Source organism: Eublepharis macularius, chromosome 18, assembly GCF_028583425.1.
Source record: "Eublepharis macularius isolate TG4126 chromosome 18, MPM_Emac_v1.0, whole genome shotgun sequence".
Taxonomy (NCBI): domain Eukaryota; kingdom Metazoa; phylum Chordata; class Lepidosauria; order Squamata; family Eublepharidae; genus Eublepharis; species Eublepharis macularius.
This window is the reverse complement of record NC_072807.1, coordinates 40,335,273-40,348,766: the sequence shown is the minus strand read 5'-3', so window position 1 is coordinate 40,348,766 and position 13,494 is coordinate 40,335,273. Positions and strand designations below refer to the sequence as shown.

The window sequence follows — 13,494 nt, the reverse complement described above, 5'->3', positions numbered from 1 at the left end:
AGTGAGCTGTAGCGCACGAAAGCTCCTGCCCTACCACAAATGTTGTTGGTCTTAGAGGTGTTGCTGGACTCTTGCTCGTTTCTACTGGACACCTTTAAAAGGATGAATGTGGGCACAGTGGTCAGCGGGTGGGCTTTGGGCACGGGCAAGAAATCAGGCTCAAATCCCCACTGAGCCACAGAGCACACTGGGTGGGGGGTGGGGGGGAGCTAACACCAGTCAGCATCTCAGCCCTTTAAGATGGTGGAGGTGCTCTGAGCTCTTGTGAGGACAGGGCCAGATGTTCATTGCAGATCAGGAAGCCCAAGAGGAGAGAGCCCCGTGCAGCTGCTGGGGCATGTTAATTTATCACAGCATCCTCCACTTCAACTCAGGGTGGTTTCTCCAGTGTTTGCCTTATCCACAAAAGTATTTCGTTATGAGATTTCTGCCCTGCCCTTCTATCACACAGACATCCAGGGTGGTTGATAAGTTAAAGCAGTTTAACATAGAAATAGAAACAGAATGATATAATAAGAGCAGTTGTACTGAAAGACGCACCAAAACATAACCATGTATAGCCAAAATACTGACGAGAGCCACTAAAAAGAGTAAGCAGGCATAAAATTAGAATTAAATAGTCATAAAAACCGATCTCCAGCTCTGTGAAAGAAGACCCAAAACTCTCCTCTGCTCCATACCCAAAGCTCCTGGAAGGGCTTGCCTGGGCACCAGCTGCTTAAAGGCAGTTGAGAACGGGGGGGGGGGGGTGAGAGAGAGAGTGAGGGGGTGGGATATAGTCCTTGATCTCCAGCGTTTTATCCTCTGCTGCCAAATTGGCTTTGCAATTTTTTACTGAAGAGCCTCATCTTAAGGAAATCTAGGCAGCTTTTGTTTCAGTCCTCCTCCTATCCCAACTATGTTTTTAACATTTTTACTAATTTCCCTGTTTGTTCACGGTGTATCCTCAAAGACTAAACAGCACGAGCCCTTACAGATACCCTGGTTTTAAGCTGAGTCTTGGGGACTGTTGCATCCTCTTCATTTTGCCCCTAGCTGGGTTGGAAGCCCTTCTGACGCGGCCGGTCAGGCCTGCCCTTGTAGACAGCTTGGCAGTGTGATGGTGTTGGCAGGTGTGTGTGGTCCGTGACCTGGGTGCTCTTCCTCCGTGCCCGCAGCAGTCCCGGATGGAGGACCGCTTGGACAGACTGGATGATGCCATCCACGTGCTGCGAAACCACGCAGTGGGCCCTTCCACCAGCCTGGCCGCTGCCCATGGAGATCTACATAGTTTACTGAGCCCATCCCACAACGGGCCCGTCGGTAGCCTGAGCTCAACTTACGGAGCACCCAGCCTGGTGGCAACCAGCCGGCAGACATCGCTGGTAAGCAGCCGTTTCCTCCTTCCTTGGATATGCTAAATGGGTTGGCTCCTCCTGCCCCTTTGGTTTGAATCCTTTTAACAGGAGATATCCCGAGCATGAAAATTTGTTTGGTGGCTGGTGATGGAGATCTGGAAAGAAGCTGGCGCCTGAGGAAGAGGAAAGAGCAGGCAGCCAAGTGGAACAAATGCCAGGGAAGGAGGTAGAAAGGGTGCCCTGCTGAACGCGCTCCCCCTTTCTTTGCTGTTGCTGCAACCAGTTCTGAAAGCGGAGAATGTGTGATTTTCCAGATGTGCAACAGTTGGCAGGTGCACGGCTGCTTGAAGCAGAGCTACAGGAAAAGCAGTCCAGGAAGGAGGCCTCGATTTCCGGTGCACTGGGCTGAGGGGAACGTGTGCTCTGAGCGGCACCCTGCCTCTGGGAGCCGTTGCTGAGGGAAGCAGGCGGAGCCCCTGGCGCAGAACGTAAAGGTGGTTTCTCCAGGAGGGAATTTTGCACACAGCTGTAGTTTGGGTAACGAGGAGGGAAGAAATGCAGCCTCTTGTGTTACGATCTCTCCCCCGCCCCCTTCCTGCTCCCTCGTGCTCTGGCAAAGGTGTGAAGCATCTTGCATAAATGGGGCTAAGGGGTGGGTGTTGAAATCACTGCACAAGAAAGTGGACATTGAGTTTTGCTCCATTCCTCTGAAATGCTTTAGTTTGGCAAGTTTACAGCATGATTCTGAGGCTGCGCTCTCTGGTGAGAGCATTTCCCCTTCTAAGACTGGGGAGGCAGGGTGTTATACCTACCCTCAGCTTAATTGGGCAGCTTGATCGCTGGAGGGGCTGTAATCTGTAAAACCGAGAAGGGCTGTCACTTTTTCCGTTCCCCCGGCAGAGCTGCTCTTGTAAGTGTGAAAGAGTCGGGCGGGCTTCCTGTGCCCGTGTCGTTCTGGCGGAGTGCTTGGCTTCCGGCGTTCTTTCCCCTGTCCTGGTAGGCATGAAGAAGCGGAGGAGCAGTGGCCTTGCAACTAGAACGTGTTCGTCACAGGGCCATTTTGCTGCCAAAAAGGGCTCCTCTGAAGCAGAAGGTGCTTGCTTGCTCCAGTGTGCGCGTGGAGGCTGAAAATGGCTCAGCTGAAAACAGCCTTTTATTGCGGGGGTGGGGGTGGAGGGTGGGAGCGTTTGAGACTCGGTGGCCAGATTCATGATTCAAACTGGATTCAGTGTCCAGATTACCTGAAATGTTTCCAGTTCAAAGCAGCCATTGATAGATGGGGGGGGGGGCCTGACTGCAGATTGGGCAGTTCACCCTTTCTCCCCTGCCATTTTCCGGGTTTGTTCCCCTCCCCGTTTGCCCTGTAGGAAGAGACTTGCATGCGGCTAGCACGGGGACTTGAGGAAGGGCTGCGGTTGAGCAGCTGAGCATCCCCAGTGAAAAAGGGACGTGAGGCCCTGGAGAGCTGCTGCCGAGAAACCGCCCCCACCCCACCCCCCCGGCCCTGGCTCAGTGGAAGGCACCTTCCGGGGGGAAGGGGGGACTTCACCGGTGCAGCAGTGAGCCAGCCCCCGTGAGTCCCCCCCCCCCGGCGTGGTGCGGGTCCCTGGGTGGAAGGCTGGCGTTGGGGGCAGGCCGTGTCCCCTGCCCGGGTGCCCCCAGCTGAAAGGGAGTCCTGGGAGCAGAACCTCCTTATCTCTGCTGTCAGTCGGAGTAGACAAGCGAGGCCAGAGCTGCTGAGCGCCTGTCAGGCACTGCCCCCTGGAGTTCCGAGGGAGCTGGATCCAAGGAGCTGCCGCCCCTCCGTGGCCTCTGGCGTGGCTCCTCGGGCAGCCCGGTGGGCCTGGGCCCAAGATGGCTGAGCAGAGTGCAGCAGCCTCTGGGCCCGGCACACGGACCCGAGTTCTGCTCGCGCTCAGACTCAGGCCAGGTATGGATCCGGGCTCTCCCCCACCTGCCCTCGGAGGGGCTGGGAGGGGCCACCACGGGAGATGAGCTGAAGCGCTCCTCAGCTGCAGGCCCCCAGGAGACAGAGGGCGACCCACCGACGGGAGGCTCCCCACGCGGCTCCCCATGCGGCCTTTGGCCAGCAGGCATTTGTTAAGGTTTAAGGGTGCCTTTTGAACTCACACAAGCAGTGCAGGGAACGGGAGCTGCTTAACTTTTGAAAAATTAAATTTCCTTGAAGATGTCCTTGGCAGAAGAAGCAAGGAAATAAGTAATTTGACTCCATTTTTACAAGTTGCGTAACCAAGCACAATTTTATTGTTACACTTGCTTAATTTTTGAGCTTGCCTTTAAAATAAATTTCCTGCTCCTCTGTTTAATTGTGTGTGTGGGGGGGGGCAGTTACTGCTTCTTTATTCCATACAAAAAGTTAGAAGTCATGCCTTCCGCTGAAGTATGGAAGTATCTTTTCTGTTTGTTGCTCCCTTGGAAAGGACCCAGCAGGTCAGCTCTGCTTGGAGCTCTCTGGCCGGACCAAAAATACTAAATAACCATGTTACGTAAAGCAAGATAATTATAGCAGTGTTGACAACAGAATAGGCAATAGACAGGGATGCTACAAGGGGAGAAGTGTTTTTATGCACACACACAAAGTTCAAATGAACTTCATGTGCAAAGGGCATCCTAGAGCTCTGGAGCAGCCACTGAGAAAGCCCCGCCGTGTTTGGAGGCCCCCCTGCCTGACGTGCCTGAATCCCAGCCTCTCCTGCTGACCTCAGGAAAGCATCCGCCCGCTGGCCACCGATCAGCACCAGGCTGCTCCCTTGACTTCTTTGGGGGCTTGGCTGGGGTGATGACAGAGCACGCCACCAGCCTCACTGTGAAAGATTCCCAGGCTAGGTGCTGAGCTTCAGAAATGAGCTGTCAGTCTCTCATTGTTGGATTAGCCCTCGATTTGAACGTGGCCACAGATTCAACAGCAATCAGGTTTGAATCACAACTTGAATTAGAGTGTTTCAGGTACATTCCAAAGCCAGTTGACTCCCGAAGACATCTAGGAGTCAGCAGTTTGGATAAAAGCATCCTTGTATTGGGGCAGAATGTAGAAATCTGAAATCTCTAAAGCAGAACCAACAAAATCTTCAAATCCCTCCACCCACTCGCCCGCCCGCCCGCCCTCCAGCGTGAGTTTCATGCTCTTTGCGGAGGATGCAGCTTCTGTTTCCACCTGGCTGGGAATGTCCTGAAGCCAAACTTCTTGCTGACCAGGCCCAAGATCTTTATTCTATAAAAAAACCCTCACCGATGCTAAAGAAAATAGGAGCGTTGTCACCCAGAGAAGGTTCACTAGCGTGCAGGTGGCTGTTTCTGGAGGAATTTTGCATCCAGACAAGTAACAAATTGGAATGAATTGGAGTTGACAGGAAACTGTGTAGATGAAAGCGGTGAATTTGCATCAGGGTCGGTCTCTCTTGGTCTGAGTGAAACCCACACTAAGAACGTTAAAGTGAGAAGCTGCGTTAATTACTCAAGAGGGAGTCTAAGCACAGCAGTTTACTGGGATTGAAAGATGTACAGGAAAACCCTGAAAGTAGTTTTCTCATGTGCAGCTTTGGGCAACAACCCAAAGGCACAATCTGCTGCAGTTCACTGTTTATTCCAGTAAAAGGCTTCACCGCTGAACCAGAGAAGGGGCAGGATGCAGGGGGCTTCCCTTCCCCTCTGGCTTTGGCTTTTCTTTTCATTGCATTGTTCTGGCTGTGCTCCACAATTATTACAATGGCATTTGAGTTAAAATGCAGGAGTTCTTTACTTGGTTGTTGGTTTTAGAGGATGGAAAGACTGGTGCCGTTTGAACTGGGCTGCTCAGTGGCCCGTTTCTTGCTATGCCGGATGCCGGATGCCATACTAGTGTCACGTGGAGAAGTGTGAGGCTGAGGCCAGTGCGGCCAGAATGGGTCGGGGGGGTCAGGGCAGGATTTCGTCCTTTCAGGTTCTCACAGTTGGTCCTGGGGTGCCAACAGTACCTTCCCCCAAATGCTTGCTTTGACTTCTTGAGTTGATCGTAGGTGCTGCGTGCCCCTGAATGCTGTGTGCTTGAGGCATGGGCCACCGGCAGGTTTGCCTGTGCAGGCTTCGTAACGCGGAGGAGTGGGCTCTTCTGGGCCGGAGTCAGCTGTTCTGCTTGGCTAAGCCTGTGGCCATGTGTGTGTGTTCCAGGGTGCCGCTCACCGGGAAGACAGCGTCAGCCTTGGTAGCAGCCACTCTGCCCTGCCCAGCACAGTTCCTGCTCCAAACACAGAACTCAGCCATAAAGCACAAGAAAGCTACCGAGGTAAGCAGCGCTCCACCTGCAGGCTGGTCGGGGTGGCCGGTCCACATAAACGGCTGCTGTTCACGTCCCTTGTTTGATGGTGCCTCTTTTGGACAGACACGTGCTTCAGTCATGGTGATATTGGTGAGGGGAATTAATCCCCAGGGAAACCACAGCGTGGCCCTTCCTATGAACCGTCCCGCATGCCCTGAGCACTCTGGGTTGCCTTCGCATGTCGTTACGAACTGACCTGAGCATGGTTTGTTTGGCGTTTCTGGTGCAACAGGTCTTGGCTTGGGCCACCTGCTTTGTGAGCCACGCCGGCATATTGTGCCTGGAGTATCTTTTCTTCTGCTGCCCTTTGCACAGAATATAATCTGGGAGTGGGGAGGGAGATCGCTTGTGTGAATGCCAGCTCTTAACGTTGTTCCTGCTATACAGGCTGATTTCTGTGGTTATGGGCAGAGAGAGGTTCCCCCCCCACCCCCGCCACCACAAGTCCTTTATCTGCATTGGCAGGAGTTGGACCTGGAGCCGCCCATACGCAAGGCCTGGGCTCTCTGCCATTGGTCCAGGGCCCCCCCTCCTCTGTCCCCGCTGAGAGGGGCAAACTGCCTGAAGGAGCCAGCCTGTCCCTGTCGCACCTCAGAACAGAGCACTGAATCCGTGCAGCCCTTTGCAGGGAGGAGTTTCCCCCTGGGGGTGCAGGTCGTAGCCTCTGCTTGCTTTCCCTCTCAGCCTGCCCTTGTAGCAACGTTGTTTGCAGGGACACACAGTTAATGGCCCCCAGGACCTTGCCAGCCCCCACCCAGGAAGAGTAAATGAAGAGTAAATCCTTCATGGAAATGAGCAGCTTCCCTGAGGCAGTGCAGGAGGTTGCAGCTGGCTGCCCTTGGGCGGATGGACTTCTGCTCCCCTGTTGCCCTGGGGAGATTCCCGTGCTTATTAAGGGGCAATCCCCCTTTTTTGTGTTCTGGGCGCTCTGCTCTGAAAATATTTGCAAGCTTCCTGTCTCTTTCTTGGGCCCCATGTGGAAGGAATTATGATAATAATATTCGATTTATATACCGCCCTTCAGGACAACTTAATGCCCACTCAGAGCGGTTTACAAAGTATGTCATTATTATCCCCACAACAACAATCACCCTGTGAGGTGGGTGGGGCTGAGAGAGCTCCAGAGAGCCAAGACTAGCCCAAGGTCACCCGGCTGGCTTCAAGGGGAGGAGCGGGGAATCAAACCCGGCTCTCCAGATTAGAGTCCCGCCGCTCTTAACCACTACGCCAACCTGGCTCCGACTGTGTAGTTTCTTGCGATGGGTCTCATCATGCCATGCAGAAGGCCGTGCCCAGTGGGGATTTCCCACCGCAAAGGCTTCCCTCCCCCCACCCTGCAGTCCCAGGGGTTCTCCAGCAAGCTTCTGGTAGCCCCCGTTTCTTCTTTGGTGGGTTTGGGGTGACCCTTAAGGCCACAGGCACGTGCGTCTCCATTAGGGGTTTGGGAAAGGAGGCCAGCTGCGGTTCCCGGCCCTGGATGTCTTGCTGGGTGGGAATGGGCCCAGATTCCACTGCAAGCTGGAACTCTCGGGTTCTTCTGCTGGCACTTGCTGTGTCATGGGAGGCTTTATGCTGCTTCCGCAGAGCCCACGGACGGCCACAGGCCCCGTGAAGAAGCCAGCGCTCCTCTTGGAAGAGCTGGCATTTCATCCGGGAAGGTCAGTTAGGGGGGCTGGGGTCTACAGCATGTAGCTGAGGAGCCCAGAGGAGGGAGTGTGGGGGAAACCACTGGAAGATGAGGGGCCCGGACGGACTGCCAGGGTAGCCCTGGCAAGGCCATGGGAATGGAGCCCCCGCCAGACGTGCCAAATCCCAGAGCAGGGAGCTGCGGGAGCCCCCCTCTGTCTGGAGGCCGGAAGACTCTCCCTCTCCTTGCTTTCAGGAGGGACCCAGAACTTGGCAGGGTTAGTGACTGGCAGCTCAAAGGCCCGCGGGCCTCCCCAAGTAGCGCTCCAGTCGAGTAAATGGTTGGCATCAGCTGAATCAAGGAGCTGGGCATGGCAGGGCTGCCGACCTGCTTGCCCAAAAGAGCTGCTCTTCGGAAGTCCTCCCCTTCTGGCTTTTCAGGCTGCAGTCATATTTCCAAGGATTTCTTTGTCAGGGCATGTCCCAGCAGTGCTATTGTATTTTTTTTCTTTTTTCATTGAAAGCTGCAGATCTCACTTTAAACATAATCTCATAGTTTCTAAGCAGCTGAGTGCTAAATAAGCATCAAGTTCATTTGGGTGGAGAAGGGAAATGTTTTTACTTAAATGTGTGAAACTGTCTTAGACTGAGCAGATCATGATTTATCGAGGCCCCACCTGGCTGGCCTCAGCTCTCCGTGATCTCAGGCAGAGAAAGGCCTTTCCCCTCCCCTCCTATCCGATCCCGTAACAGGAGTTGCTGCTGGGGGGTTGAGAGCAGTGCTCCCCCACTGAGCCCCAGCTCCCCTTGTCAGTTTACGTTTCAGCCCCACACGCCAGCACAGACATTCGCAGTGAATATAAGTCTGTCCTGCAGCCGCAGCGGACTGCTTGAGCAGCAGAGCCCTCCTCACACGTTGGTACGTGTTGAGGAAGTTGAAAATCTTAGCCTGTCCCTGGAACAAAGGCAGGAAGAGCTTTCTAAGGCTGAGGCTCTGGAAAGGCTGGCCCTTGCTTGTCGTACTGTACTCCTTTCGGTATTTTGTCAGCTGCTAGATAAGAAAATTGCTGATCCTCTTCTTAGCAAGATAAAGGAAACAAAGGGCGGGGGGGTGGGTCTTGGGACTGGCGGTGACAGTCTGTTGGGTTTGTCTACAGCACTGTCAGCAGGGCTGCCCAGCCAGTCTGTGGCATTGGGTCCAGCCGAAATTAAGTCGGAGCACAAGGAAAAGGATGAAAATACGCACGACCCAGCCTCCTCCGACGACATGAAATCCGATGACGAGTCCTCCCAGAAAGACATCAAGATTTCCTCCAGAGGCAGAACAAGGTACAGCAGCCGCTTGCTCCGTGGGCTGCTTGTCTGGGCCGCTTCTCTGTTGTTAACGAGGATAAACGTGGAGGAGGGATCAGCCAAATCCTGGGGTGTCATTAAAAACAGCGGGTGTGGATTTGATGCGCATGCTCAGTGTGTGAGCCGTACTGTTCTCTGTGGAGGGAGTGTGGCGTTTCCCTAAGCGGTCTGTGCACGCTCTGAGCCCCGCTCCCCAGCACGTAGCGCAACTGGCAGATTGACAAGGCACTGGCCAGGTCACCGTGGGAAGAACAAAGGGGCGGCCTGGGCTCTTCCTTGTAGGTCAGGTTGCCTTCCACGTTCATTCCGGGGCATCTTCTTTACTCACAAAAGAGGGACTTGCGCAGAATGGGCCTTGACCATTTTTCTTCGGCTCTGGGATCTAGCCCCCAAACTCCGCAGCTGTGCTTAATTTTCAGCCCTTGCGGTTTCATATGTTAGTGGCCAAATTGTCTAACTCCTGCTGCCACTGACTAGAATCCTGACTTCTTCCCAGTGTCTCATAATTTTATTAAAGCTCTGACTAAAGTCTCGTACTATATGAATAAATGTGGGGTAGCCCTGATTGTTGTCATCACAACAAAAAGCCAACCTCTAGCCCTAGCTGAACTTCTCCGTTTCTCTTTGTTATGTTATGGCTTAAAAAGCAACATGTAATTGAATATTGGATCCAGTCTAGAAATCAGCTGGTTAAGAAATGCATTAGTCTACCAGCACAGAATGGTGTGAAGTTTAGTTCATGTATAAACAAGTGATGACAAGAACTTCATTTGTGTTTGTTTTTATGTAATACAACAAAATATTCTGATGTGAAGTGATAGATAAGCTTTGAGTTGGATCCAGCCAACTGTCTCTTGACCAGGCCTCTCCTTATTGCAGCTGGCCCACAGAGGGCTTGTGTCGATGCAGGCCCCATGAGCCCAAGCATAGCCTTTAGGGTGGTCAAAGGGGACACTTTCTCCCCTTTTCACCCGTGGGAAAGCTAGTTGGATCCAGCCCTTTGTATTTCCACTGAGAATTGTTGACGTATGCAACAATGAAACCAGTGCTGAAAATACTAGGCACTTAGAAATGACATTTCTCCTGGCACCTGGTATTTGTTGGCCCCACTGCTGAATATGAGGCAGCCGCTCACAGTTCTTAGCGATTCTGGATCGCAGAAAGCCTAAAGCAAACTTTATCAGGTACTGGAAAATGGCTTGGCTAAGATCCAGGAATGCTTCACTCATCATCAGTCACGCTGTGGGTGCCAGACCCAAGCTTGCAAAGAAGCCCTTCCGGGGGGGGGGGGGACCTGGCCCCTGCCCTTTCAGGCTCCTCCAGGAGTTCTTGGGAACGGAACGCTGTTCAAGGGAGGCGGCTGCATGGCAGGGGGTGCTTCGACGGGCGTGCGACTCCCGGGGCATCTCCTGAGGCGCTGCGTCCTCTTTCTGTCTCTGCAGCAGCACCAATGAAGATGAGGACTTGAATCCGGAGCAGAAGCTGGAGCGGGAGCGAGAGCGGAGGATGGCAAACAACGCCCGCGAGCGCTTGCGGGTCCGGGACATCAACGAAGCCTTCAAGGAGCTGGGCCGGATGTGCCAGCTGCACCTGAAGAGCGAAAAGCCGCAGACCAAGCTGCTCATTCTCCACCAGGCGGTGGCTGTCATCCTCAGCCTCGAGCAGCAAGTCAGGGGTGAGCTGGGGGCTCCCTCCCCTCATCACCTCCGGGGTGAATGGGGGCCGGGGCGGGGGGGGGGTGTCTCCTTTTTTTCAGACATCCTCCCGAGCAGAAGTTGGGACGGTTCCTCACACAGTCCTCTGCCTGACTTGGATCTGAGAGCATGGGGGCCTGGCTGGCTGGCCTGCCTCTGCCGAGAGCAGGGGGCGAGGGAGGCGGTTTGGTCTGGGGGGGGGATGAGAAAAAGGCTTGCCATTTGAGCTCTTTTGATGGGATTCTTTTCATTGCCCTGGAGGGAAATGCTCTTGGCTCTCAGTACTGTGTATGGCAGTCACCTGGACTCGGAGCACTGATCAAGCCAGGGCCGCCCGTTCTCTGCCACGTCCAGAATGCGTGTGCTGGGCTTTCTCTGCAGCCCAAGGGCTCTGAATCACAACCTTTGGCCGGAATTTTTTATTTAAATGACATCCTGTCAAGCCCATTTATCATGATCCTTGTGGGGTTTGCCTGATTTTGGTGGGGCACCAGCTGCCTTTGAAAGCAAAGTTAACCCTTCCCAACAAATCCATATCCCATCCGTGTCATCTTTGAAAATCCTCTCCAGGGGTCAGCTTGAGAAATAGACCCTCCTGCTTCTTTCTAATTGCCTTGTCCAGTGGAGCGGAGTTTGGGCTGGCCTCGGATGTGCAAGAGCCTTTCCGTATCTGTCACAGAAATGAGGAAACAGACGTCGGAGCCCCCCTGCCTCCCATCAAAGGGGGAGGGGGCCCTGTGCACATGGGAATGCGCGTGCCTGCCATGGTTTTTCGTTTTGCTTCAGTTTCTCCCTGTGGGCTAGCTGGGCACAGCTGTGCTTTGTGTTGTGCTTTCGCATCCCATGCGTACACATCAATGTTTTCTTGATGTGGATGGTGTTAACATTAATGTCTCCTCAGTGTTTTAAATCACTGACCAACAGAGCGTCCTGTCGCTTACGCCAACAACTTGGGCGTAATTTTTATTCTTTTCTCTCTCCTGTATGCTGTACTGCAAATGACAGGGGTAACTGCCGGAGTGGAGAGGCATAGCCTTGTGTTGGTCCCGCTTGCGCTGCTACTGAGAGGGCGCCATGGGTTCCCCAGGCCCTGACCACCACAGCCCTGTCCTCTCGGAGATAGTTGGGCGTGTCTGTTGGGGTGTGGGACAGGGGTGGATAATAACCTCCTCTTGCTTGGCATGCAGAACTGGTTCTCTCCCCAGGGGACTGAGCAAAACTCCTGAAGCGCTGGCAGCCAGAGTGGGGCTCCGGTTGCTCCCCGTGCGTCTGGCCAAGTGCAGCCCTCATCTTCTCTCCCCTCAACCGGTCTTTTGTTTGCCGGCACAGCCCTGTCTTCTCAGATGGACGTTGTGGATGTTTTGGAGCTCTGGCAAAAGAAGGGGTTTCCTATACCTGCCTCACAGCCTTAGGGAAAGAGAAGCTGTGTGCGGTGTGCCTCGGCTCCTCTCCCCAAGCACTGGGTGGGAACCTTCTTAGCCTAAGGGCCGGTGGCTTCCAAGTCCTGTTATTTTCCCTGCTCTCCTCTCTTCTCCCTCCCCCATCTTTGATTTCCAGGAACTTCGGTGGAACCAGTGTAATGGATGCCTTTGTAGCATGAGAATGTTTTCCATGCAGGGAGCAATCTTTTGGTCCCCAAAATACTGGTCTTCAAAGCCTGTGTGTGACATGCATCTGCCCGCTTTGGTTTTCTTTGGGGGAGTGGGTTATGTGTAGAGTTAACATATGTGAATGTGTAAAAAAATGAAGCCTGTTACTCTCCGATGTAAGAAGAACCCTGTTGGGTCAGGCCAAAGGCCCCGCTTCCTGTTTCCAAGAGGGGTCAGCTCGCTGCTTTGAGGAAGCCCAGAAGAAGGGCTGGGGAGGGGAGGAGTAACTTCTGCAGGGGGAGGGGGAGTCGTTGAACATCCTGCAGATGAGCCTGAACAGTTAAAACCAGCCTGGATCATTCCTGGATCATTCTCAGGGAACACTTGTCAACCCCTGTGGCTTGAGACCAGCCAGGGAGGAAGGCGCCCCCTCCTCTGGGGCCTGCTGCGTGCCCTGGAGAGGTAGTTTGGTGTAGTGGTTAAGAGCGGCAGGACTCCAATCCGGAGAGCCAGGTTTGATTCCCCACTCCTCCGCTTGAAGCCAGCAGGGTGACCTTGGGCTAGTCACAGCTCTCTGGAGCTCTCTCAGCCCCACCCACCTCCCAGGGTGTTTTTTTGTAGGGATAATAATGGCATGCTTTGTAAACCGCTCTGAGTGGGCATTAAGTTGTCCTGAAGGGCGGTATATAAATCGAATGCTGCTGTTGTTATGATATATGAAGTGATTCCCTCCCTTCTCCTTAGCAAGTGTACCATGAGGAAGTGGAAACATTTGTGTGAGGGAAGAGGGTCCTTCTGGGGGGGGGGCATTTCCCCCCTTGTCCATTTAGTCTTATTTTTATTAGCTCTGCCATGCTAGGGATTTTTTGGATTGGAGGGGTTGTTTTTAATTCTTTCTGTTAAAAACGTGTTGTTTGTTCATAATAGTTATGTGTGTGTGCTTGTGTTATAGCTATACACACAGTATTACATGGTGTAGATATGGGATGTGTGTGTGTGCGTGTTTAAAGTGCCGTTGAGTCACAACGGATTTACAGCAACCCCAGCAAGGGGCTTTCAAAGCAAGACTGGGGCAGAGGTTCGGCAGGCTGGGCAAGGTGGGCCCGTCTCTGGGGTTTGCTTCCTCTGGTATTAATGGCCTCTCTTCTTCTCCTGCTGCTCCTAGAGAGAAACCTAAACCCCAAAGCAGCCTGCCTTAAAAGAAGGGAAGAGGAAAAAGTTTCTGCCGTATCGGCAGAGCCTCCATCCACACATCCAGGAAGCCACTCTGGGCTTAGTGAAACTACCAACCCTATGGGTCATATGTGAGCACCAGCCAGGTAAGGAGGCTTTCCGAGACCCTGCAGTGAACTTTGTGGAGACGGGACTAGAAATGAGAAGGTGGAGAGCCAGCTGTGTGGTGTTCTCCATGTCCCAGGGATGTTTCCAGGCATGCGGGGCGGGGCGGGGCGGGGGGGGGCACTTGGGACTTGCAGACTTTATGATCTCTTGGGAACAGGTCCTGAACAGAAGCTGATTTCCACAGCCCTGTCTTAACTGGAAAGGTCTTAGTGGAGGGGGAGCTGGCCAGTGCTCGCACG

At 53.6% G+C, this 13,494-nt stretch overlaps 1 protein-coding gene across 8 annotated transcripts in view; it reads left to right on the top strand.

Annotated features, from left to right (window-relative positions):
* Positions 1–13,494, top strand: part of TCF12 (transcription factor 12) — a 117,462-nt gene that overhangs the window by 100,282 nt on the left and 3,686 nt on the right. For 6 of the 8 annotated variants that reach the window (XM_055002708.1, XM_055002712.1, XM_055002711.1 and 3 more), the window contains 5 exons: positions 1,158–1,364; positions 5,505–5,619; positions 8,436–8,607; positions 10,074–10,306; positions 13,080–13,233. In XM_055002708.1, coding sequence (XP_054858683.1) covers positions 1,158–1,364; positions 5,505–5,619; positions 8,436–8,607; positions 10,074–10,306; positions 13,080–13,222 — 870 coding nt within the window. In that variant the 3' untranslated portion in view covers positions 13,223–13,233. The remainder of the gene's footprint in view (positions 1–1,157; positions 1,365–5,504; positions 5,620–8,435; positions 8,608–10,073; positions 10,307–13,079; positions 13,234–13,494) is intronic. The other 2 variants (XM_055002713.1, XM_055002710.1) reach the window with 1 other exon arrangement.